Here is a 26070-nt window from a genome sequence, read left to right on the forward strand (position 1 = left end):
CACCTGTCACACCCATCCCTGCACCTCACGGGAGGTCTGAGGCTTGGAGTGCACATACTAGGAACACATATCTCAAGCCAGCAGGTTGAAGTGAGGGAAGCAGTGCTCTGGCTGAGTTGCCATAGCAACACTGTGATTCTTGAAAATATGGAGTCCACCTATAGCTTAGATTCTGCGTGTGTGACCTGGGTGTCTGGGAAAGTGGCGGTCTCTTTTTAAATCCACCTACGTGTGTGCAACGTAACAGAGCCACCTTGTTAACTCCCACTTTCTCGGCTAATTCTTCTGTCGGTAGCTTCCCACCCCCATGTTCAAGTGGTGCACTTGAGGAATGATCTTGACTCACACTGCAGCTGTGTAACCATGAGCTACGTTAGGAGGAGCAGGGATGGTCTCGCGCTTGGAGACGGTGAAGCGGATTGGTTGAGGGCACAGCCTCCGAGTCGTGCTCCCCAGGGTGTGTGTCTAAACTCTGTCACTGACCAGCTCAGGGACCTCGGGCCAGTGATCTGACCTCAATAGGCCCAATTTCTTCAACAATAGCATTCGAATAATTCCTACCACACAGGGCTGGTGTGATGATTCAATGACAAAATTAATGTGTGTAGACTCCTTGGCACAGTGCCTGGAGCTGGTAAATGGGACAGCACCTAGCACAGTCTTTGGACCCACCAAACCCCTTGCCTTCCCTTTGCTCAGTAAGGCCAGAATCCTTGGATGACAGTATTAACACAAACAACAAAACGAGAGGAAACCGAGGTTTGGTGACTTCCCCAAAGTTATCTAGCAAATTAACAACCGATGTGGGTTTGCCATTGAGGTTTCCTGAATCTGAGTCCAGTGCCTTTTCTACAAATCAGGCAATTTCCTCTGGGCTCTTTCTTCATGTTCAGTGTATCAGTTTACAACCCTACTTGCCTCTGAAGCTTGAACTCATTTGAGAGTTAGTTATTTAGATTGGTCTCCAATATAACAGATGACACAAGGGGATTTCCATGGAAAAGCACACTTAGTGGTAAAGTACTGAAGCCTTAACAAACTTTGGTTATGCTCATGGGACAGTAGGGCGAACTCGGGCTCGATAGATGACTCCAATGCCAAGATTATTAGGTTAATACTTAAGGACAGCTGCTGTACACTAATCTCTCCCAATCTAGCATTCATTCATTCTATCCCATTTACTGGTCGAGTGATACCATCTCATCCCATGACCCATCTATCTCATTCAGCCTCTCATCCCACTCATTTCTCTCCCTCGTCCATTTGTCTGTCCATTCATCCATCCATTCATCTATCTATCCCCCTCTCCCTCTCCCTCCTCTCCATCTATGGAACATCTGCTACTTGCTGGGCCCCGCGTGAGGCATTAAGAATGCAAGATGAATGAGGATACATGTTTAACTATTCGGGATTAACTTTACCTTAACGGAACTAGTCCTGTTGGCAGAGCCAGGCCATCTTGAACAAGAGTTAAAAGCCCAACTTTCCATTTCTACTTTCACATACTCAGCTGAATTTTCCAAGTGTTGGTATGAGTCAGGCCATTTGATGTTTTCGTGATAGGAATAAACCTCTTTACCAGGTTCTAGACTGTATTCTGTTTAGGTCATGTAGTCTCAGAAGTGATGTATCTTTGGTTCAATGTCCTTTACAGATGAGGAAATTAATATCCAGAGAAGGGAAGTAACTTGCTTTAGGTCTCCCAGAGTGCTTCGTGCAGAGGCTGGGCACTCACAGACCCCGAGCGAGGCACTGTGGGGGCGCGGTGAGCCTGCTACCGGGAGTTCTATTCAGAACACCTGCGCGCTACCTGCCAGGCAGGCTCCAGGCGGTGGTTCTCAGGCGTGATCGCCAGGCCAGCAGCGGCGCACCACCACCACATGGGACCTGTTCCCAGAAATCCGGGATTCTGGGAGCGGGACTGGTGCAGGGTTCTTCCAAAGCCCTCTCAGTGACTCTGAGGCACATGCGCTGCTCTAGGGAAGCTGCTCTGCTGGGTGACCTTTCACCTGAAGATGCCTGGCCTGAAGTTTTCTGTCCCTTTGTGAAATCGTCAGCACACGGAGATCAAGATGAACTCTGTCCCGACGACTTCTGAAGAGCGTACGCTCTACAAGCGATCGGGACTTGAATCCTGATCCTGCCTTTTAGGTTGGAAGTCACAGCTTCTGTGAGCATCCGGATGTTCCTTGAATGACGAAAATGACACTTACCATCCGGGATAGCTGCGAGGTGTCAATAACACCTGTAAGTTCCCCGAAAGGTGCCTAGTGCATGGCGAGTGCCCCACAGATGTTATGATTGCTATTGTTGGTATCTTCTTTTAAATTACCTACAAAATTGCAGATGTGGGGTAGGGCTGTTTACATCATCCTTTTCAAGGAGCTCTCAGAGGGTTTGAAGATAAATAATTGTGCGTGTAGATCTGGAACACGCAATCCATTCCAAATTGGGTCTTGTCTATCCTGTAGTTTGTCTACTATGTCAGATGTGGAGCTAAAACAAACCTGTTCGTGCAACATTAATAACTGACTTAGAAATCTGGGTGGACACCTCTGACTTTGCATGTATTCAGTCCTCTCAATTAATGGTGTAGTCACTGATGTCCCTGGCCTTGACCATGACCACGTTAAGTGAGGTATCACTTAACATTTTGTTCCCGTCTATTCAGATTTTAAAGGTGCAATATTATTGATGAGCCACATGGGGGCAGATAGCTCTAATTTTCCTGATTTGAGCAGGCTATACATACATACATCCTAAGCATTAAAATTGAATTCCTTAAATACCATATTAGTAATATTTAATAAACTTAGACAACTGGACTGTTCCCAACATATCTCAAATAAGCAGTGTAACAAACAAACAAAGCATGTTTGTTTTTAAAAGTTGATAGTGCATATTTGTACACTATTGACTGGCAGAAATTCTCAGCCCTGGTGGCACATTGCAACCATTTGGGGGGCTTTTAAAAATCCCACCATGTTGGTGCACCCCATCCTTCAGTCAGTCTCAGCAAGAGAACAGTAATAGCATTTTTTAAAGCTCTCCAGGTTGTGAACCACTGATCTATGTATGAATTAGTGAAACTTGAAAGTTATATGAAACACCTGGCTGTCCCTGACACTTTGAACTGTAATAAGTGACACTAGGGTCATGGTCACTTTATCAGAAAGTAAACAAGTTGAAAAATAGAGACGGGTAAGCTAATTACTATGGAGCCAACAAGTCCTTAATTTGTCTCCCTCTCAGGGCTATGCAGACTCCCTGGAGTGACTAAACTGGCTCCGGCTACGTACTTTCAAAGAGAGAATCAAAGTGACTGAGCACGCCATTCTTGCCTGTTAGCCAGACGGCCTGCGTCTCCATGCTTGTGTGCTCATGGCAACCTTTCAGTCGTCAGAGACAGTTCTGAGGCTGGCCCCTTCTGCTCTCTGCTGGCTTTCTGAATAATGAGCTGGGGCTGTGTTCGATTTTAAATCTGAGTATAACGTTCAGACGTTGGACAATGAAAAGTTAAAAAAAAAAAAAAACAGGAGAGAAAGGAGGTCTTAGATCACATGTGTTTATACTCAATAATCGTTACTTCTTCATAAAAAAATGACTGTGATGAAATATTTGGCTTATTAATTAGCCCAAAACAGATGAAACTGCTTAGCAGCCTCTGAGGTTCCAGATATAGTACCCGTCTAGCCTGGTTTTTTTTAATTTTTATTCTTGAACTGAATATCTGGATATTAATTATTCATCTTTTAGAGACTGTAAGGAAAGCTCTGTGTTTTGGTGTTGGAGCTGGGTGTGTCTTTGAGTCTTGGCACTCCTTCAGATGAATGACAAAGAAATGAGGACCTCACAGGGACTCACAGGGCTTGTGTTACTTTCACTCATGCTACGTCACACCAAACTGCAAACAAGATTTGCGAGGGCAAAAGGGTCTTCAGAGCTCATCAAGGCCAACACTCTTGTCTACACAGGAGAAAATGGAGCCCAGAGACCTACCCTGCCCTGCCCAATGACCCTCAGCTGGCTAACTAGATTACTGAAGCAGCTTTGGCTGCCCGCCCTCCTAACGTCCCAGCTAAGGGACTACCGCTGTCCAGGGCTCTTGCTTTCTGTCGCCAAAACCGTCAAAGCCAGCTCCCCACCTTCTCTGTGGCCCGTTGCTTGAGCAGTGACTTCAACAATCAGGGCACACAATGTGCCTGTCCTCTCTCATAATTTTGGGAGCAACTCACTCCTCTCGGTCCCTAACCCCCCGATGTCCCTGGTTACCAGTGCTGGAATGTTTTTCTTAGTAAAATACTAAAACCAAATGCTAGTCCTCTGTGCACAGGTGGTGAATTCAACAGAGACTAGTTACCGAACGTGAAACACTGAGTAATTCTTTCATAATGCTGCCATCGGAGGCGGGGGAGACAACAGATAGTGGTGTCATTTCAGCTTTTTAAAGATTTGAGGTTGTTCTATTTAGAGGAAGAGAGGGAGAATTCATAGCCAAGGCGGATCTGTGCCATGAGTTTGTGTTACAATAGGGCTCTGGTTTAGCCACTAGACAGTTCTTCCTGTTTAAACAGGAGGACATCTCCCGTTGAAGTCCCTGTAAACAGGAACATCCTGTCTCTCAGAATGGCAGAATGGAGGACTGTCCTGTTCTGTTCATCAGATGCTCTGCTGTCCTCAGCAAGTGCTTTCTCCCCAGACTTCGCTTCATCTGAAAACATCCTAGCCTGAAAGTCGACCAGATGACCTACCAAGCTGGGCTCCAGAGCTCAGAGTTTTGACGCTAATAGGTTAGAATTCTCCAAACTGTATTTTTCAGGACACCATCATCTGGCAGATATTTATAGGTGTTTCTTAAGAAACTGATTTTGGGAAATTCTGGTTTCATCAAAATTAATATATTTTTTTTTAAATGGCGATTTCTTTTAGAGCTTTAGATGCACTTGCATCACGAATCCTTAAGAAATGTGAGCAGTAATACATTCTTCCCCAAACAAGCTTCTAAAGGAAGAAAGACGTAGTTACACCCCACAGGATCCCATAGTTCTGGAGCACACACTGTGGGGAAACGCTATAATAAACAGTTGGGATGAACTATGCCTTTGAATGAAAGTAATACTAGAGAAGGTGCAAAAAACAGTTGCAAATACATACCCCTTATAATTACAACTGCTCGGTTTTTTACTGAATTCTCAGCTGTACAAGTCAAATTGGCCACGTGAAATTCTTGATCTCTGGTCCTGAAACTTGGTGTTCGAGGAAGTTTTAAGGAATACAATTCACTTCTCAAGGAAACAAGCAGAGGATATGGTCCAGGACTGGCTGAGCACCGCAGACTGCTAATTTCAAAGATGCAACGAGACCTTCCTGGGCCCCAGGCCAGGCTCCACTCTCTGAATCCACACTGCCAAAGCACTACGCAGGAGGTGAGTACCACCAAGGCCACCTTGTCACTGCTCAGGGCCATCCCTAGGGAGCCATGCAGCAGGGTGACTGTAAGGGGTTCACCACTGCCATTGGGACTGAAGAGGGATGTGGTGGCAGAAATAAGAATTACTGCAACTGGTGGAGGCCACCTGAGACCGAAAACCAGTAAATCCAGCACGTGGAATCTTACACTAGTCTCTGCAAATTCCCTCCGGCTTCTCTGGTCTCTGATAATGAAGGCGGGTCTCTGGGTAGGAGCTGCTTGTGGTGGGGCCAGGTCCTATTATTTGGAGACCCCTATGGTCTATTCCTAATCCGACACTCAGAGGTAAGCATTTTTTTTCCTGTTTCTGATGGCTGTGCTTTAGACTGGGTTGCTCAACACTGCTCTTCATGTCCATGTAAATGGGATTTCACCTCAACAGAACGCGAGGCAGAGACAAGGGAGTTGCCAGGCTGAGGAGCCCACAGCCCACAGGCTCCCCGGCTAAGAGCACAGCTGGAAATCCAATTCCCAAATGAAAAATGAGAAAGTTGCCTTTTTATTGCTAATTCTCAAGTCGGCCCACACATTAATATATCTGTGGCTAAAAGCCTGCACCTCATTTTTCAATGAGATTCTTCCTTTCAATAAAGGATAGAATCTAAGAAGTAAGTTCTACATCCTGTCCCTCCTCCACCTTCTTCATCATGAAACAAAAATGAAGTGATTTTAATTTTGAATTAAAATTAAAAAAAGCTTCCTGCAAACGTTTTTCCTCACTCGACCTTTATGCCAAAAAGGCTGTTTACTGCTGCTTCCAGCACCTCCGGGTACGCAGGCCCCGCGTGCTTCAGGCTTGCAATAGTTGTCACCCGGCCCTCTGATTCATTCAAATTATCCCAAATTGCCCAATTCTGAACCGGCTTCAGATACTTTGCATCTCCTTCTAATATGTGGTGGCTTCCTCATGACTCACCCGGTTGTTCCTCATAATTTTGCTTTGTAGTTTTTCCATGTGAGGCAGCTGGTCCCCAGCTGTTTGTCGTCCTGAGCCGATGGCAACTGCCTTCTGCCCCTTTTGAATCTCAGGCTACACCCAAATATGCAGCTCCTGCGTGCCTGGCAGCCTTGGCCTTGTGTCCCCCTGCAGCTCTTGGTACCTGTGATTTGCCTCGTCCCCACCCATAGGCGGCCCGGGCCCTGCTGGCCTCTCTCACAGACCACATTCCTGCCACTTTCCCTGCCCAAGGGAAAAGGGAAGAGCTGAGCCCTGAGCTCCAGAAGATGACAGCAGCTTCCTGGCCTTATGAGCATCGGATACAGGAGCAGAACGGCTCCCTTCCTTCTTCCTCCCCCACCAAACTTAACCAAGGTCGTAACCCGACACGTGGGCTGGTCACATCCCTGAGTGATCAGACATCTTGGTTAAATCTGGTTGATATAACGCAAATCAGCTCCTCAAACGCTATGAGGAAAGGCTAGCTTTAAAAATTTTTCCATTTCATTGTGGACTGTATTTGCAAAATGCAATTAAAATAAATGACTGGAAAAGGAGACATAAAATACCAGCATAAATCTTTGGATTTAGACGAAATTTCTCTGTCAAATTGGAATAAAGTTTCCTAAACATTTCTCAACTTGTTTTTATCCAATCATAAACCAAATAGCAAATAGTGTGCGGGCAGGCACAGGGCCACGGGCTACGCGCAGTGCTGATGGAGGCTGCTACCTTACATGGAAGCGTTTCATGTCTCTCTGCTGATCCTAGTTTGATCTAAGCATGTAACTAAGTTCTACTGATTTGCCCATGCGCACGACACCTCTGTTTGGTGGAGAGCTTCCTCAAACACACATCAGCTCATGACCCTTGCTGCTAACAGACATCGCTCTCATCGGTCTGTTCAGAAGAAGCCTGACGTGATGCACTGTCCTTCTCTTACCCAGGCCCCACCAACCATTTGTATAAATGCCCCTTCCTGCACGCTGCTCCCCAAGGAACCCTGTTGGGCTCCCAAGGGCATGCCCACCCATCCAACCATCCATCCAACCATCCATCCATCCACCCACCCACCCACATCCATCCATCCATCCATCCATCCATCCATCCATCCATCCACCCACCCACATCCATCCATCCATCCATCCATCCATCCATCCATCCATCCATCCCTCCACACCTATCCACCCATCCACCCATCTACCCATCGTCCATCCATCCACCCATCCACCCATCCGCCCATCATCCACCCATCCACCCGTCCACCCATCCACCCATCATCCATCCATCCATCCATCCATCCATCCATCCACATCCATCCATCCATCCAATGAGGGGGATAATTTTACCCGCCCTACTCACCAGTGTCGTTGGGGTATTTGTCTCCCTTGGTGCACGTCCTCCCATCGTCCTCCTGGATGTAGCCCTCCCGGCATTCACAGCGGTAGCTGCCCAAGGTGTTGACACAGATGTGTGCACACAGTGTCTCATTGCTGGTGGCACACTCATCGATATCTGAGTTTGAACCAAATGCAGACAATGCTCAGTTCCCAAGAATTCACTTCCAACACAACAGGTGACCTGAGGCGCGGCCCTTCTGTTAACATCTGCCAAGCACACTTTGCCAGACTCCCATCACAGAAGCTTATGATAAAGGAGGAAGCTGGAAATCTGAGTGGCAGGAGCAGAATCAAACCACAGTGATGGGGTTCCTGGTGGTGGCTCTGCCACTACCCAGTCATATGGTTGGTGTAGACCTTGCTAGCCTTCAAAGTCCTCATCTATAAAACGTGATGATAAAGACTGCCCTAAATACCACACGGGACTCCTTAGGAGGAAATGAGCTATCCGATGGTGACACACTTTGAAAAGCGAGCATCGTAGAAACGATTTTCTGCGAGGTCCCCTGTGTGCTGAGGGAGTTATGTTCCCTTTTTATGGCTGTAGGTTCCAAACTCAAGGTCACTGAGCAATGGCTCCTTCCCAGCTAAAAGACGTGATGGTACCTTGGAAAAGCTACTGATAAAAGAAAGTAGTCAAAATGGGTCCAATGGAGTTTTTCGGGAAAATTTCTGGGCCTCCTCTATGACCCTAACTGACCCCTCACGAGCTGTGGGAATGAGCCTTGTGAACCAGGTGCATCACGGACTTGTCCCTCTACTGGATGGGGCGGAAACAAATCTGCCTTCCACCTCGAGAAGAGGAGGAGGCCCAAATCTGTCTCTGCTCATTGGCTGAGGACACTGGGAGGAGGGGGTGGGGCTACGACAGCCCCAGGCTGTGCACACGCGGCACAGACAGAGCCCAGCCATCGCTTCAGGACTGTGACGATGTCCCAACTACGTCCTGGACAAGCTGCCCAGGACCTGCCTCTGGCAGGCCCTGCATGTGCCAAGGGGAGAGTGGTCATCTGGAGGTTCCCTGGGCGGTGCATACTACGTCATCTGTAGCCTAAGATGTCACAGCTGGATCGTGCTCTGCAATTCCTCAGGCTGACCACCTTTCTCCACGTGTCCCTGCCCTAAACCTGAGCATGAAGCTGTCTCTACTGTCCCGAGGAGGGAGGAAGAATGAGGTTGGAAAGAGAGACAGAAATACATGGAACTCTTAGCAGCAAGCTGGTTTTGCTGGTCTCCAAATGAGAAGAACAGTACACCGTCCCACCAACTGAACAAAGAGCCTTCGCCTGGGACCTCGGGGGAACAGAAGGGCAGATCGTGCTCTCTGTAGGACAGGCCATGGGTCCCCACTCCATTCCCTTGGTGGTCTCAATCCCATTCTTTGTCAGAGTAGGGCGCCATCCCAGGTGCCACTGGGGAGAAGCCAGGAGACCCATTATCTAGAGCTTCTTTTACACAGGGGGGCAGCTCATCACAGCTCCTGTGTTTGCCACGCGGGTCCACCTGCCAGTCTCTCAGGTCGCCCGCCCTCTAGCTGATTCGCAAACTTGACCGTGCATGTGAATCATGAGAGGCATTTGTGTAAATGCAGATTTCTGGGCCTACTCTCAGAGTCTGGAGGGAGCAGAAATCTTCTTTTTTTTTTTTCTTTAAGCAAGAATCCCAGATGTTTCTGACAGGTTAGCCACAGACCACTCTTTGAAACACGCAGCTCCAGGGGACAATAAACCTGTCTCAGAAACTCAAAGAGCGCAGAGCTGGGAAGCCCAGTCGGTGAGGGGGAAGGGGACAAGCCGGGGGTGATGGATGGTGCCGACTTTGCTCAGCTGCAGCCCAGGTGGCCGGCTTCAGCTCCCTCTGACTCACGTCCAACCAGTCTGCCATATGGCCACTGCTCGTGCCCAGTCTCTTCCTAGTCCTGTTCCGAGACAACGCGTTCTCTTGTTTCAGTCTTTCTGCAGGTTTAGATTTCTGTCCACTTACATTATTCTAATTTTCTCTTGATGATAATGTTTCCCTTTTCCTGCTCTTACATCTCGCTGCTCATCAGGCTCTAACTGGTACCAACTCCCTGAAGGATTCCTTGGCCATAGTTTGTTTCAATAATCACAGTAAAGGGCGGTGACCCCCTAGGATGAGACCGACACAATTTCATCTAACAAGTGTCAGGATGAAACGGGAAGAATCAGAGATCAATGCGGCTCCTGTGAGCGGGGCCCACTGATGAAGCACGTCCAACAAAGGACAGAACCAGGCATAGTCTCAGGAGCTGGAAGATGACGTGCGTTGTCAACACACCTAGGCAGTAGGGCTTCTCCCGCTTCCGGTGTCTCTCCCGGTCATAGCGGTATCCCGGATAACAAGTGCACAGCACGCGCCCGAAGTTATCTGTGCACTGCTGTTCGCAGGGGGCCTCGGCACACACGTCATAATCTGAAAAAGAAAAGTGTGAGCTCACACTCACGCAGTCATTCCCTAGACAGAGGCGGGTCGCCCACCCAGACTTTCTGGGCTGCACTCTGCTCCAGGGGAACTATGACGTGTGAGTGGCTATGTTTAGAGGGGCACTAGCCCTCCAGGCCATGGGGTGCTTTCTAATACCTCGTGGGAAACACAGTGCTCAGCTCTGCAGCGGTTAGAAGCAGACGTCACTTGTAATTCCCTTCCGAGTCACCTCTTCATCCTTTTGTCTTTGTCACTTATCCAGGAGCAAAGTTGCTCTAGATGGCCAGTCTCTGAAACATCACCTGGGGCTGGGTTTTTTTTCTCCCACCAACTGCTTTAGAGACAGAGAACTCCTTCCAGCTGGACACTAAAGAATGGCCAGCCCTGGTGATGGGCGTTGGCGTTGGGTAAGGTCGAACAGCCGTAGACCTCGTTTTAGCCCTATGCCTGTGCAAACTGGGGTGGATGGTCTGTTACTTATAAAGACTTAGAGCATCTCCTCCTCTCAGTCCTTACGAGCTGACATTCAACAAGCCTCTGAAGGGACTTTGGCTCTAAGTCAGGAGCTCAGGCTGAACATTTACTTGCCGACTAGATCCAGCATTTCATTAATCATTGCACTATCTTTCCCAGGTGCTGACAGACAAACTATCCTTGGATAAGATGTGATCCTGGCTTTGCTCTGCTGCCTATGAAGGTGGAGTGATGGGCTGTCAGCCTCTGGTGTAGGCAGGGTGGGTATGACAAAGCTTATGCCATTCTCATGAAAACCTGGAAAACTGCCCTTGCTAAATCCTTCTGTGATTCCAGGCTTGCTTTGCCTGTGTGTGTCCCTGGTCAAATGTGTTTTCCTTAACAAAGCATCACCTCTAGGCATCAATGTCCTATGCTCTATACTTCTGCTGCTCATGGGCCCAGACACAATTATTGAGTGCCTACTTTGGGCCAGGTCCCATTCTTGGAGGATGTCCCATTAAGGTGAAGAGTACGGGTTCTGGAGCCAACCCTCCCAGCTCTGCCACTATCTCTGTGATCGTGAGTCGAATGTCAATTTTCTTACCTATAAAGTAGGGAAACAATAATATTTACTTCACGGTGTGCTTTTATGAAGATGATACTGGATGATGCATTGAGCACAGTGGCTGACACACAGTAAAAGCTTTACCTGTTCGTCTGCTTCTTCTATTACTTGTTCTAACGCTTGTTTGGGTATCTGGCAGGGACTGTGTCCCCTGGAGTAACCAACACTATTCTCTTCCTACAGTTCATGCTCAATTAGTAACTGTTGAACCAGAACAAATCCGATCACTCTGTCACTTGGCCAATCGAGATAACGTAGCAGGGGGTGGCAAAACATATCTGATAGGTGGCTTTGCAGGCCTGCGTTGCAATTACTCAGTTCTACTGCTGTGGGGCAAAAGCAGCCATAGACAATTCTTAAGTAAATGGGTATGGCTGTGTTTCAATAAAACTTTATTTACAAAACAGGCAGTAGGCCAACAGGCATAGGTTGCTGACTTTTGACTTAAAGCAACAAATATGAGGCAACAACGTTTTTTTAGAATGTAGTGTCTACTCATTAGTTGGTTGATATTTGTTTAGAAATCCTAGTAGTATTCTTTTACTATCTGTGATGGATAATCATATATGTCAGCTTGGCTAGACCACACTACCTCGATATTTGGTCAAACATCATTCTAGATGTTTCTCCTACTTTTTAGATGAGAATAACATTTAAATCAGTACAGTTTGAGTAAAGCAGATTACCCTTCATAAAGTTGGTGAGCCTTATCCAATCAGTTGAAGGTCTTGATAGAAACAAGACGGACCTCCCCTGCTGAAGTGAGAATTCTGGTAGCAGACGGCTTTTGAACTCAAACTCTAATGTTGTCCTTGGACTCCAGTCTGCCAGTCTACTCTGCAGATTTTGGACTTGCCAGCCTCCAGACTCTTGTAAATCCATTCCTTAAAATAAATCTAAGAATCCTAACTAATACACCATCTTTTCTGAGATCCTACAGTTATACTTTGCATTCTTGAGCAGTGAAAACCTTTATGATAGCTTTAGTAGAAGACAAACACTGACTTATTCTCACAGATTAAAATAAATTAACTTTTAAAAGTATTCCAGTGGAAGCAATAGAGCAGAGGGTTAGTTATTTACGGCAAAGCAGCTTTCAGCTCTCAAGACCACTTTACCTGGAATATTCAGTTCTAGGTTCCATTAATCAAAGGTGCTGTAGTCCCACTTTAGGGTAAGGGAGGCTAGGTTTAGGTTTAGGTGTTTGAAACCACAATATCCAACACTTAAAGGAACTCTAAATATGTGGTATCCATGTAATATGTTTTTAATTAGGTTGGGCGAGGTCTTTAGCTGGGATCTTAAATTGATTGGCCTAAATTAATTTTCTTTCAGTATCTGCCAAATTGAAATATAAAAGACACAGCTGGTGACTGAGAAAAGCTGGCTTATAAAAGAATGCAATTATTTTGACCTTTGTGGTTTTCTCCACAAACCTCTAACCAATGGAATTGGCCGGCAGTGAGAAATTCAGCCTTGGAGAGAGACCCAAGGCCCTCTAAACCATCATATGTGAAGTGATTTCCTACCCAACCTTCTTAAGCAGCTTCCTCAGAGGTCACAGCTATTTAATGAACTCTGTCATCCTTCCACCAAAGACAGCAATAGACAGAGAGATCCATTTATTTCTAACTGATAAAGATGCTGCTCACTGAGATGATGCCACATGAATTAGCTTGGCTGGGCTCAGATCCTTGGTAGAGACCTGGCTTCTTGGGTAATGGAGAAGAAAGCTATTTTGTATTACCCACCTACCTCTCTGCACCTGGGGATAAACTAACCTCATGCTCTACAAACACTTCTTAGTGTTTTCTGTGTCAGTGCTGGCTTTCTCTGCCCCTTTCCTCCTGCTGCTCATCTAAGTCCTGGGCAGCCTTCCTCGAGCCAGCTCGAGTCTCCTCTCCTTCCCGAGGCCACTCTGACCATGCTGATCCTGTGTGCTCCCTCTGCAACCTTGCTGCACTGGAGGCCTCTACTGCACAAACTCCGGGCAATAACAGTAACCAATTACCAAGCACTTAATAACAGCCTCTGTTCCAAGTACTTTACATGGGTTAATATTCTTAAAACAACCATATAACTACTAATACTTTCCTGAAAAAACTAACGTTTAAAACTTGCCCAAGGTGATAGCTAGCTAGTAGGATGTGTGTTATGGACTGAATGTTTGTGTCCTCCTGAGAGTCATATGCTGAGGTCCTAACCCCCGATGTGATGGTGTTAGAAGGTGGGACTTTGGGGGGTGACTTGGTCATGAGGGTGGACCCCTCAGGAATGGTATTAGTCCCCTTATAACAGAGACCCCAGAGAGCGCCCTTGCATCACGTGATGACATGGCAAGAGGATGGCTGCCTAGGAGCCAGGAAGCCCTCGCCAGAGACTGAATCTTTCACACTTTGATTCTGAACTTCCCAGGCTTCACAGCTGTGAGAAATAAATGTCTGTTGTCTAAGCCACCCCGTCTATGGTATTTTTGTTACAGCCATCTGAATGAACTAAGCCAACAGAGAACCGTGATTAAAATCCAGATCTCTCTGATTCTTCACTGTCCAGATCCTGTCTACCTCGCTTGAGGGCATGCACCTTGAGGGCTGGGTCCCTGTCTTACATCTCTCTGTCTCTCCACTGCTGGGCTGCACACAGTGTCTGCTGATGGTCACGTAAAGGGGCTTCAAGTTCAACATATGCAAAGCAGGTGGAGAAGGTGGGGAGGGTGGTCATGTTCTAACTGCGTATGAAAAGCTGATTAGACACTCAATGTATGTAATGCACGTATACGAGTTGTGTAATGATTTAGATAGAGCCTGCTACACGTAACCAAACTGGCATTAGAAGAACTTAATGTCAAAAAGAAATATAGAAATTACATACACACATGCACAGATATTCACTGATAACACACATACATTCCATGTACATCTGAACTTTATAAACATCTAATGAGTAGTCATGAATAAAGTGGGAAGACATAATCTTTTATTTTACGTACCTTCTGGGATGCATTGTCCAAGAACAAATTTATACCCTTTGCAGCACTTTTTCCTAAGGGACAAAGAAAGAAAAACACATTTTAAATGCGATATGTTAGATTAAAAAATATAATTCTTTTCGGTTATTGGTTTTGAATGAAGTAACTTGTGCCCAAGAAAAACTGAGGCATAAAGGAAAGCAGGGGTGGAATACGTCTAAGGAAATCTGAGATAAAAAATAAATATATATATTGTCAATACCACATGACCACATCTTTCAATGGCAGATGCCCTTTTCACCACATGACATATGAAATTAATCCTTTGAATCCTAAGAAGTGAATTAACTCAGATTTTAAGATACTCAGAGAATTAGAGGTCTACAAAAATATAAGTATAAAAGGACTTTCAAGGCTGACCTGACCCCTCATCCTACAGACCAAGGATTCACATGACTTGCTACTTACAGTAACAATTAGCTGAGTATAATAATAATTGGATAGTTGTAACATAATGATCGCTAATTATAAGACTCCCACACATTCTAACTTCCATTCTAGCACTTTTTTTAATGCCTGTACCACATAAGACACTCAAAGGTACCTAAATTATCTAAGTTCAAAAAACAGCAAGCAGGTAATTACTAACATAAATATGCAAGACTTAATATCTCTGCCCAAGGTAGAGAAATGGTGCCACCTGTTCCAAATGTAAAACTTCACAAGAAAGAATACATCTCCGGGGCATGAGCTTCTAACAGGCTACTCCCTCCGCAAACACGAGGATACACTTTGGACAAAACAATCGAATAAGCAACTACCTGAAGGTTCTGGAGAGGATATTAAAGTGACAGATTGAGGAGAGTTGACATTTTGAACAAGGGGCCAGCACACGGTTATTACTGTTATTATAAATAATCAAAGGTGGAGACTAAAGCAATTTCCTACCTTTGTCAAATGGTCGGAACCTTCAACCGGGTTAGACAAGGCCTTCTGTCTAAGAAGAATTTGATTCACTTAAATGTATTTTTCCTATCACATTCTAGCGAAAAATAATTTAACAGCATTATTTTCTACCTTTGCAAATTAGTATCATTTACCTATTTCATTGGTCAAATCCATTTTTGTGGATTGAGCTGCTAGGTGGATTACCACCTCCTGGGTGAAGGAGAAATGCCAGTAATCTCTTCCTAAAACTTGTAAAATTTATAAAAATTTTATTAAATCCATCGCTTATAAATTTTACATACAATTGATTAAAAATGTACACAACTTGTAAACCTCACATCCTGTAGAAGATTCTGAGGCTCAGTCCGGTACAGCAACACTACTTCCTTTTTCCCTGCGACATTTCTCACATACGGTCCAGCTGTGGTAGATCATCTTGCTTCAAAAGCATGACAAGGGGACTTCCATTATGAAAAAACAAGGGGCATTTGGGATGCCCCTGAAACAGACTTGAAGGAAATAGCTAAGGGTCCCCCTGCCCTCAAAGGACACACTTGCCTACTGTACTTTTCCACTCGTTACAGACTATTTTGGATCTTTCCTCAGCATAGTTTATGTTAGAATGACACGTGTGTGTGTATTTAAATGTGTATGCGTATATATAAATAAAATGTACTGATATGAATGATGTTTGGCGATATCCCGAGTTTTCCCCTTAGATGTAATTTAACATCGCCAACTGAATTATAATTTTACATGACAAAAGAAGCCCAAGGGGCATAAATTTATGATAATTACTACTTCTAACTGAGGTCGAGGATCTAACTTTATATTCCATGAAACTTAAACTCTGCCCAGTTTTCCACGGCTTAAGAAAGTTCCAGGACCTAACAACCAAAAAGAAAACTGGCTTAATAGACTATTCATTACAATTTTATGGTTCTGACTTACTGTACTACTTGAAGCTGTCCGACAGAAAAGCGTAAGAGGAAAAGCAGTGCACTAGACGGTTTGAAACGCGAGTGATTCATGAGAAAGTTGGATGGAGGGGAAAAACATGTGTTTTTGATACTCACATCTCAAGTGTCGCTGCGTTGAAACATATGGATCTATTGGGCTGTTTTTATTTAACGGTGCAGCTAAGGTATAGCCTCTGAGATGTTTGATGGCGTTTTACAGTTCATGGAAATGGATACGAGCCTTACAATCTCTTTCTACATCCAAGACATTAAACTTGGGTGTTTTGACCTTCGTGAGCATTTCAAGGGCTTGGGATTGTCCATGCAGTGAAGCCAAAAGTAACCCATCGTTTGCCTTTTAATGAAATTAAGTGATCATGCAGTGATTTCACATGCTTTCGAAAGGCTACAGAGCTCTGTCAGAAGTGGATCTGAGCTTCAGGAAGGGCACGCTTCATTTCAACACCAGCTCAGCTAAGAATTAACTTCCCCTTGGCTGTTTTTCCTGAATGGCATAAGTAAAGCCATATCCCTGTTCGAGAAGGAGGTTTGAGACCTCACTGTACTCTCCACTGTTCCTGGGGATATAGCATTATTCTGCACGTTAAACATCCATCAATCATAAATCACCATTTAAAATAAACAATGAAATATTCCAAAGTATAAGAAAGCAAACACTGGCCGCACATGTTCTATCAGTTCAAAGATTACTTAAAACATAATTTATGTGCGATGAAGTTGAGAGCGCCAAAGTGAAATCTCCTCCTCGTTATGCAGGCACTTGTTAGACTTAACTACATACACGGCTGTGTGGTTTTTATCTTTAAGAAAAACAAACGAAGATGGGGAAAGCTCTTGTGGGTTCCGGGGAGGCCAGCCTTCTTAACACGCTTCACGTGTCATAGCTTGGTTTTCCAAATGCAAACGCTCTTCTCATTTTTTTGGCAAGGGGAAGTGGTGATTAGATTGTTGTTACATAGAAAGGGCGACATCTGGTAATCAGGAAAGTCTGTGGAGGTTTCCCCTGGGTGCCTCTGAGTAGTAAGACACATAAAAAAATCATAAATTTTTTGTTATGGGCCAAATTTGTCTAATTTGGTTCCAGCCCAAAATATATCCCACCAACCAATGTGTGTGAGAGCTTTTAGAAGGAAAGACTAAATTGAGAAATGAAGATAATAGAGATGGCATCATTTGACTGTCCGCTGTTATCAGATTCTAGAAAAGAATTTAAAAAAACAACTGCCGACAGTATTAGAGAACTAGAAGGGACTTGAAAGGTCAAGTGAGTGAGTAGGCAAGAAATATTTCAACACTTGCTCCAACTGGATAGTAAATTTTCCTAAGATTTACTTGAAGTTTCCTTTGCATAAATGCCTAGACATGCACCGAATGTATCAGATTTTTTTTTTTTTAAATGAGAGAAAAAAACTATACCTTTTAGAGTTCTTGGTGCCAAGCTACGTGCAGTAGATAGAGCAATGGCTGGACGGTCTAGCAAATGCGGTTTACAATTCTGGCTCTATCACTTGAAGAGCTCAGGGTGCAGCCTGGGCTGATTTCTTAAACCCGCTGAGCTTTAGACTCCTCGTGGATAAAACATGACGCTTCCTTTACAGAAGTATCACAAGGACCACAGGTGACACAGATGCCTCGCGGGGCCTTGTTTAGGGTCAGAACTATGTTTTTTTTAGCTGCCGCTTTCTGAACACGGCTAGAAAACAACAACTCTTCCCAGATGCATGAGACATCTTAAGACTCATCTCTTTCTTCCACTTCTTATTCAATGGCAGATGCCATCTCCGAAAACAAGAGGGACCGAGAGGGAAGGGAAAAAAACCTTTTGATTTCAAGATGATGGAAAATATTTTTGTCCTCTTCTTCTTCCACAATTTAATCCCAAGTAACGAGAACGTGGAATAAAAATGCAAACTCATATCCCATGGATTTAGGAAAACTCTCTAACTCTGGACACGGCCTGTGGATGGAAGGATGAGAAGTGATCTTGTAGAGTGAAGTAACTTCCAACCCAAGTGTCTCCATAGCAGGTTATCATGGAGCAGCAGGCCAACCAACTTTACAGAACCTCGGCCAGGCTTAGATCGGAGACACCAAGTATTGAGGAGAGTGGAGGCCAAGAAGACAGTAAGATGATCTGAAAGTCAGGTGACATGGTGGACTTCTAGTTCCCTCCCCAACCCTGATTACTTAGCCAGATACCCTTTGCCTACCACCGCAAGAGGCAGAGGTATATTCTTTTGGAAAACTGTACCCGAGAAGCTCAAGGCTGGGACACTGAGCCAGAGAACCGAGCGGAACCTGCCCATGAGTAGATGACCCTGCCCAGGCTAATCAGAGTTCCAAACATTTTCAAAGAACCCCTTCGATGTAATATTTCATTCCAAAACAATGAAGCCCTGCTGGTGATGGCTTCTAAAGGCAAACTGACAGTAGCTTGTTCACATCGTCAACTGGTCAGTCCCAAATAAGGAGATGAGACTAGTGATCTGGAGAGTCTAATCTGCCTAATTTATTTTCACCATTTCAACCACACTGTGACATGCCCTGAGAAGGGTGTTTGTAAAACTTTTGCCAGGAAGAACAGAGAACGGGAACTCCTCAGGGCTATTATATTAAGGGCCCGAGGACCTAAAAGTGGTCCCGACTTTCTCTGTAAAGCTCCTTAGGGTGAAGGTGCTTTTTCCTCTCTCCCTTACGCCTTCTTCTTGCTGAAACCTTATGGAGTTTTGCATGACTTCATGTCAACTCTCGGAATTCCTTTTGCACTAAATGCCTGAGAACAGAACCCAATAAAATGACTCATCTCTCATGTAGGCATGCTTGGTTCAGCCCTTTAACCACAATGTGCTCCCCCCACGTAAATGGAATGATATGTTTACTGCAGCAATCAGTAAATCAGAAACCAAAACAAAACCTACCCATTTATTCATCTACATACAAGCTTGTTACTGCCAAATCAATGACAATACCAAGAGAATCATAAGGAGTATATTAGTACGACTTGCTCTAATATGCACTATTACTGATGGTCAAGATCGAATAATGGAAACAGTATGGTGGTTCCTAAGAGAATTAAACTGAGTCAGCACATGATCCAGCAATTCCACTTCTGGGTGTATATCTACAAGAACTGAAAGCAGACTCGAACTGATATTGGTTCATAGCAGTATCTTTCACAATAGTTAAAAAGTAGAGACGACCCAAATGTCCATCATCACATGACTGGATAAACAAAACATGCTATGTACATACCAGAGAATATTATTCAGCTTTAAACAAGAAGAGAATTCTGACAGAGGCTCCACTATGGATAAACTGAAAACATGATGCTAAATGAAATAACACAAAAGGACAAATACTGTACTATTCCACTTATAGGAGGTTCCTAGAGTAGTCAGATTCACAGAGACAGAAAGGAGAGTGGTGGTCGCCAGGGCTGTGTGCCAGTTGCTGCTGAATGGTGTAGAGTTTCAGTCTGGGAAGATGAAAACATTCTGGAAATGAATGGTGGCAAGAGTCGCACAAAAATGTAAACGTACTTAACGCCACTAACTACACACCTAGAAATGGTTAAAATGGCAAATTTCATGTTATGTGCCTTTTGCCACAAAAACGCTAGATGGTCAGATGAGGAAAGTCACTGCTGAAGCCATTCTTCTTTCTAACCATTAACTCCCTGGTCATGGTGTCGTCTGGGGTTTAGCTGTGTGAATGACAGAAAAAATAGTGTGTGGTTATTCTCAGATGGTGCTAAGGTCACAAGCAGAAGGTATTTATTCCTACAAGGCTGCAAGTGGTAAATAACTTATTCATTCAACGAACATTCATAGTGCGTCTACCCAAAAGGCAAAATGGCTGGGAGTTAAGGCCCTTGGCCTTGGGCACAGATCTCCTGGGTTTGAATCTAGGCCTCTGCTGCTTTCCAGCTGTGGGACCGTAGACAAGCGACTTAACTTCCTCTACCTTGATTTCTTCATCTGCAAAATGGGAAAGTAACAGCACCCTCCTCACTGTCTTGGAGTGAGGATTCACTGACTTAAGATGCATAGAGCTTGGTACTATCGTGCTGGCAAACATTAAGCCCAATGGAAAATGCAGAAAGAAATGTGCTGTTTTTCCTGTGTCCCCACTCTGGCACCCACCCTCAAGGACCCTGCAGTGTCGCAGAGGAGAAAGCGTCAGGAAGTCCGCAGCTCGGCCAGTCGGACTCCCCACTGTCTTGGCTGTGAGAAGCAGCCAGCGCTCACTTACAGCGATAGAAGGGTCGGTATCTTGGCCATGTTTGTTTCCACGCTAACGCCTGCTTAGAGATGATTCTATCGACAGTAGGAAAAGCGAAACCCTAAAGCATTCCACCTCCCTCCCTCTGGTCAACACGGTATCCGCTCTCGAAGACGAAATGCACATGACTGGATCTCTGTTTACTCAAAGCCGGCCCAGGAGCACATGGGCAGAGCCAACAGCAGCCCCGGCTGCAGGCTGGAGACACACACAGTCACCTTCGCTCGGTGTTTCTGCCAGCGCCTCCCTAGCTCCCTGGCATGTGGTGTTCCTCAGGCTCAGACGGCCACGGAAGCCCAGAGGGTTTCAGAGGCAAGAACCTGGCATCGATCCACTGCCTCTGCAGCGACGCCAGCGCTGGCTGCTCCAGCCCTAGCACGTTTTCCCCTCCCGCTTCGTCTCTCGAATGAGTTTTCTACCTTGTCAGCCCCCCACTTTCTGGTTGGCTGGCTGCCTTTTCCCTGATTCAGATGAGAAGTGGATCATTTCTGGAACATAAGAAAAAAGTCATAACAAATCGAAAAAAGTAGTTTTGTATTATCTTTGTAAAAAAATAACAAAATTGTATCTATGTATATACTTATGTATACATAGATAGTGAGATATTTTTACCTAAAAAAATAAAGATTAGGTTGGATATTCCTGCTTCTCTTTATGTGGGTGAGATAAAAGACGATCCTCATGTTTCGTTTGTTTGTTTGTTTGTTTTTTCCTGTAATGAGCAAGTATTGATTTTGTAGCAAGAGAAATCAAGGGAATGAAGGGATTTTTAGGGATTTTCAGGGTGTTTTGGTACATTTCTAATGCCATCAGTTTCAGACACTCTGGTTTTGACAGTTGGTTAGGGAGCAAACCTCGTAAACGCACGTCGGAGCATCGCTGACGCCAGCACCCAACCCGAAACCGAGGCTTTGCCTTTCGGGCCGACTTGACCGACTGGGTCTCAACCAAACTGCTTTTGACCAGACCACCTGGAACTGAAACGTGGTCTTTATTAAGAAATTGCTCTAGGGATTACGTGTATCATTTAACAGAATGTTTATTCTTACTTTCTTCACCTCAAATAATTAGTTTGAGGTTTGCCTTAGGGAGAATTTTAATGGGCCAATTATCCCCATTTGTGAGACACGTTTAAACCAACGAATCTCTACTCATATTCCCATGGTTGCTCATTTGCAGGAGCCCTGATAGCTGTGAACTGTGCCTCACTGTGCGAGTCATCATCCAAGGACCGTGCGGGGATATTGTGGGACCCAAAGCCCTTGTGCTTTATTTTTAGTCTAACCTTAACTTTCTAAGCATTCTAGGAACACCTGAGTGGTTATTAATATGATGCTGCAGTGGCATTCATCAAGAAAATCGTATCTTCCAGCATTGACTTATTCACCATAAATTGACCGACACGAGTCATCCACGGTGGTCACCAAGCGTTCCTGAAAGTTTCCTGACTTCTTTGCCTTCTCCTGCCACTTAGAGCTTTCTCTGCACCTCAGCCATTGTCACCTCACGCCTCTCTTTTCTTCGAAGGGTGGATCCAGCCTCAGGATTTTAACTCTTCCCTCTCTGCTCAGGATCCCTAAACTGCAAAGTTAATTCCCTTCATTTTGCTTGCCTGTATCGTCTAAGTTTTCTATAATTATCAAGTATGTTTGTAATGAGAACAGTTGTATTTTAAAACTAATAAAAAAATTGATTCTCGCTGCCAAGGTGTTACAGAATAGCATCCTTGATGGAGCCAGGGCTTAGAGGCAAAATATCCACAAACCTATTTTTAAATATTGTATTCTGTTTTCTTCCTGGTAGAAGCTCCACATTATCCATAGTAGCTGTCTTCTAGAACTTTGGTACTGTGGCAAAGGTTGCTGCTTTCCTAACTCTATTTTCTCTTTTTTTTCGTACAGTTACAGAAACACAAATTATATCTGAGTATGTAAGCGCCTGGAATAAAAGAAACGCTTCCCAGCCCCTTGTCCCACCAGGTATGGCCTTGCAAAGAAGCCCAGCCAATGGGATGTAAATGACCGTGACGCGTGCAACTTTCTGGTGCCACCCCTAAGTGGAAGGGGCACATGCCCTCCCACTTTTCACCTTCCCGTGAGTGGGAATGAGAACAAGGTGGTGGTGAGCCATCTTGGACAATGAGATCAACATCTTAGCTACGGGTGGGTCAACATACAAGGACCTGAGTCCATGATGCGATCCAGTCACCACATGAGCTAAAGACACCTGGCAGTTTTGTGTAAGAGAAACAAATTCCGATCTCGTTTATGCCATTATACTTGGTTTCAGCTACAGGAGTCTAATACACCCCCACAGCTAAAATAACGGAAGGAAATGAATTCACGAGAGGAGGGCTACTGAAATCCAAGGTTAGTAAGCCAAATGGCGCCTGGAGAAGACACGGACTTTCATTTTGCTCCAGGAACCAGTATGCATGGAGCCCTTGAGCCTTATAAAATACTGACCCTTGAGGTGTGAATGTCTGCAAACTTCTCTGTGAATTATCCGAAGCTGAAGACCTCTGTGCTTTGACAGGGCTTTGGTCCTTTTGGCCACACAGTGGGCAGACTTTCATTAGCATTCAGCCCCCTTGCCTTCACTTCACCATGGAAACGAGGCATTTCCAGAGGGATTCGGTACAAGGACACATAAATACAACTCGCTGATTTGGATTTCTGTCCACAGGTCAGTCACTTGGCAATTAAATGAGGAAGTCTTAAAGCAGAGAGTTTTACTTGGATAGACAGATGGGACCCAATCTGAGATTTTCTTTCTTAGGTTAATTAATCATGATGTGACATATCCCATTTCTCACATGCATCAAACTCTTATGGAAAACAAAATATGATTGACCTTAATTCAGGTCTAAGCCACTGGAGCGAGAAATTCATATAACACCGAAGTGGGATTTCTACCTCCAAATCATTTACAGATGAGAGCAGGAATCTTGTATTTGTTTTAGATACCGAACTATATAAATAATAATTCAACATCAAGTAAAAAATTCAACTCAGATTAGGTAAGAACTGGAAGCATTAAGTTTGACTTAATCCAACCAACACTTAATTGAAAGCTTGCTCTATGCCGAGCCAACCATTTTCCACGGATTGTTTAATTCTCATAACCACCCTTGTTTTTTTTTTTTTTTTTAACATATGGGAAAACTGAAGCACAGAACACTTAAGTAACTTGTTCAAATTAGTAGCTAAACTGGACAAATTAGTCCCAGGCTGCAAGACTCCAGAGGCCACCTCTTCTCTGAGCTGGGTGTTATAGAAAATATGGAAATGATTAAGATTTGAATTTGGTCACTGAAGACAATCAATATGGAAGAAATATACATACAGAGCCATACATAACACAAGACAGAGCATTAAAAGCGTCCTAACACTGGTATAATGTGTTCTCCCAACACAGAGGGAGAGTATTAACTTAATTTCAGGGGCTACAAAAATTGTGGCTCCTTGGAGTTGCTCCTGCCCCAGAAAACTATCAGGTCCTACTGACCAGTCTTGATGCTCTAGCTTGGCTCCAAATCTGGTTTCAGTGTCTGGTAGTCTCAGCTTCCCTCTGGGGAAAAATTCCCCACCCATGGTTCAGGGTATCCTTAGACAACCTTTAGGATGTGTCTCCCAAGCCTGAATCTTATTTAATCTGTAGCTCAGAGAGCCACATATCGGCCCAGAGGGGAGGCTGGGAAGAAGACTGTGGACAGAGCAGTTAAAATGGCTACTGAAATATTTTAGGCAAGAGATTGAGTCCAAAACAGGGTACTGAGAACTGAAAAATAAAGACAGATTTTAAAGAAATTTTGGAGGCAGAATCTGTAGGATTTCTTAACACACTGGATGTAGAGAATAACAGACAAATCTAAGACCAGAGATTTATTTTAGTGGACCTGCCTAGTGGATGAGGTCACCATTAACTAATGCAGATCAAATTGGAAAAGAGCTAAGTACAAACGATTTTTATTGCACAAATTTGGGGGTGACAAGAAGGTATTGATTACATTTGGTTTAGATATATCGTTTGGGAAGTTTGAGGCTTTAGGCAGCTCAAGGGTGAGCCAAAGATGGAGGTATGCTAGAGACAGCCTTCAGAGAGACAGGTGAAGGGGAGCATTGGATAACAACACCCGGGGAGGGCCAGAGCCAAGGACACGACTTGGGGAGACATCCTCTCGGAAGGTGGGCCAAGTAAGGAAGCCAGAGAGAAGAGGAGGGAAGGACTAGTCAGAGAAGTGATATCAAAAAGTCAACAAACTGGCTCTGTGAGCTTGAGCACTCACTGTCCTACTCTGCGTCTCTGCTTCCTGCACCAGGAAAACAAGAGCCTTGAACTGGGGTGATCTTCAAGGCCTCCCCTAACTCAAGACCTCTCTGGCTCCTGGGGTGATAAGAATGTTCTATATCTTCATTGTGGTGGTAATCACATGGGTGTGTATGTACTTGGTCAAAATGCAAACTGTAGAGTGGAAACTCAGGCATTTTATCAGATGTAAATTATACTTCACTGAAGTTGATTTTTAAAAATCCCTTGACTCCAAGTAATTATCCATTTCACGTAAAACTATTAACAATAGTATGAAGTATCCATTAATGAGTACTTTTTTCATCAGAGAAAAAGAAATACGGGTCAAATAAAAACACGCCCTCAATCCTCAGGGGGTGGAAAAAAATACAAGAATTAGAAGGAACTGTTTTAAGAAATTATTCCCTGATCATTTCGGACATTGGTATGAGTTAGCTGATGTCCTGAGAATGTTTCACAAACACGTGGGAACCTAACGAGAACCTCTGGAGAGCTCTCAGACGTGGCATGTACACAAGGAAAGCCCAAGAGCCACAGGGAAACAATGTAGCAGCCTTGCTCTCCTGAGACCTTCAGCTCACAGCTGATAATGACCTCTAGACAAATCTGCTCAAGGGGTGATTCTCAGAAGTTTATCACATGTCAGTCGCTATACAGCTAAACTCAACAACGATTTCTTCGGCGCAGGAATGAATGTTCTTGGTGCAAGGTATACTCACTTTTAAAACGACATAAGCTCCTTGATATCTGAAGCATCGTTTAATTAGATGGGAAAGGCTGCCCACATCTCTACATTGAGTCTACTTATGGGGTTTATGTCATTTATTATAATTTTCTCCCCCTTTTGAAAGTTTAAAAGAGAATGCCTTAGAGCAATGTCTGGTCCCTGACAACAAGGTATAATTTGGGGCTCTATGATAAAGGTTGCTCTATAGAAAATCTTCTGGGTCACAGGTCACACACATCTCCACCACTGTACATGCCACAATCTGTCTCTGCTAACTGACTGTGGACACCATAGGGCAGGAATCAGGTCTTAGTTATCCTGAGCACCTACACCAGTGCCCGAAAGATCACAGATACTCCACACATTTTGGCTGACTTAAACTTGGCCAGAACTCTCCTTGGGAAGAACCTACCCAAGACACCATTTACCAGTACAAAGGGTATGGCTTTATCTTCTCTTTGTCTCTTTTTTCTTTTATCTTTTCTGGCCTCCTGTGGGCTCTTCTTCCTTCCCTTCTCCTTT

The 26070-nt window shown here is 44.6% G+C and overlaps 1 protein-coding gene across 1 annotated transcript in view; it reads right to left on the reverse strand.

The window, feature by feature from the left end:
* The window catches only part of CCBE1 (collagen and calcium binding EGF domains 1), a 188105-nt gene that overhangs the window by 19325 nt on the left and 142710 nt on the right, over positions 1 to 26070 (reverse strand). The window contains exons 3-5 of the mRNA XM_015590791.2: positions 14323 to 14375; positions 10106 to 10240; positions 7770 to 7922 (exon numbers count right to left, since the gene is read on the reverse strand). Of these exons, the coding sequence (XP_015446277.1) occupies positions 7770 to 7922; positions 10106 to 10240; positions 14323 to 14375 (341 nt within the window). The remainder of the gene's footprint in view (positions 1 to 7769; positions 7923 to 10105; positions 10241 to 14322; positions 14376 to 26070) is intronic.

This window comes from Pteropus alecto, unplaced genomic scaffold (assembly GCF_000325575.1).
Source record: "Pteropus alecto unplaced genomic scaffold, ASM32557v1 scaffold14, whole genome shotgun sequence".
Taxonomy (NCBI): domain Eukaryota; kingdom Metazoa; phylum Chordata; class Mammalia; order Chiroptera; family Pteropodidae; genus Pteropus; species Pteropus alecto.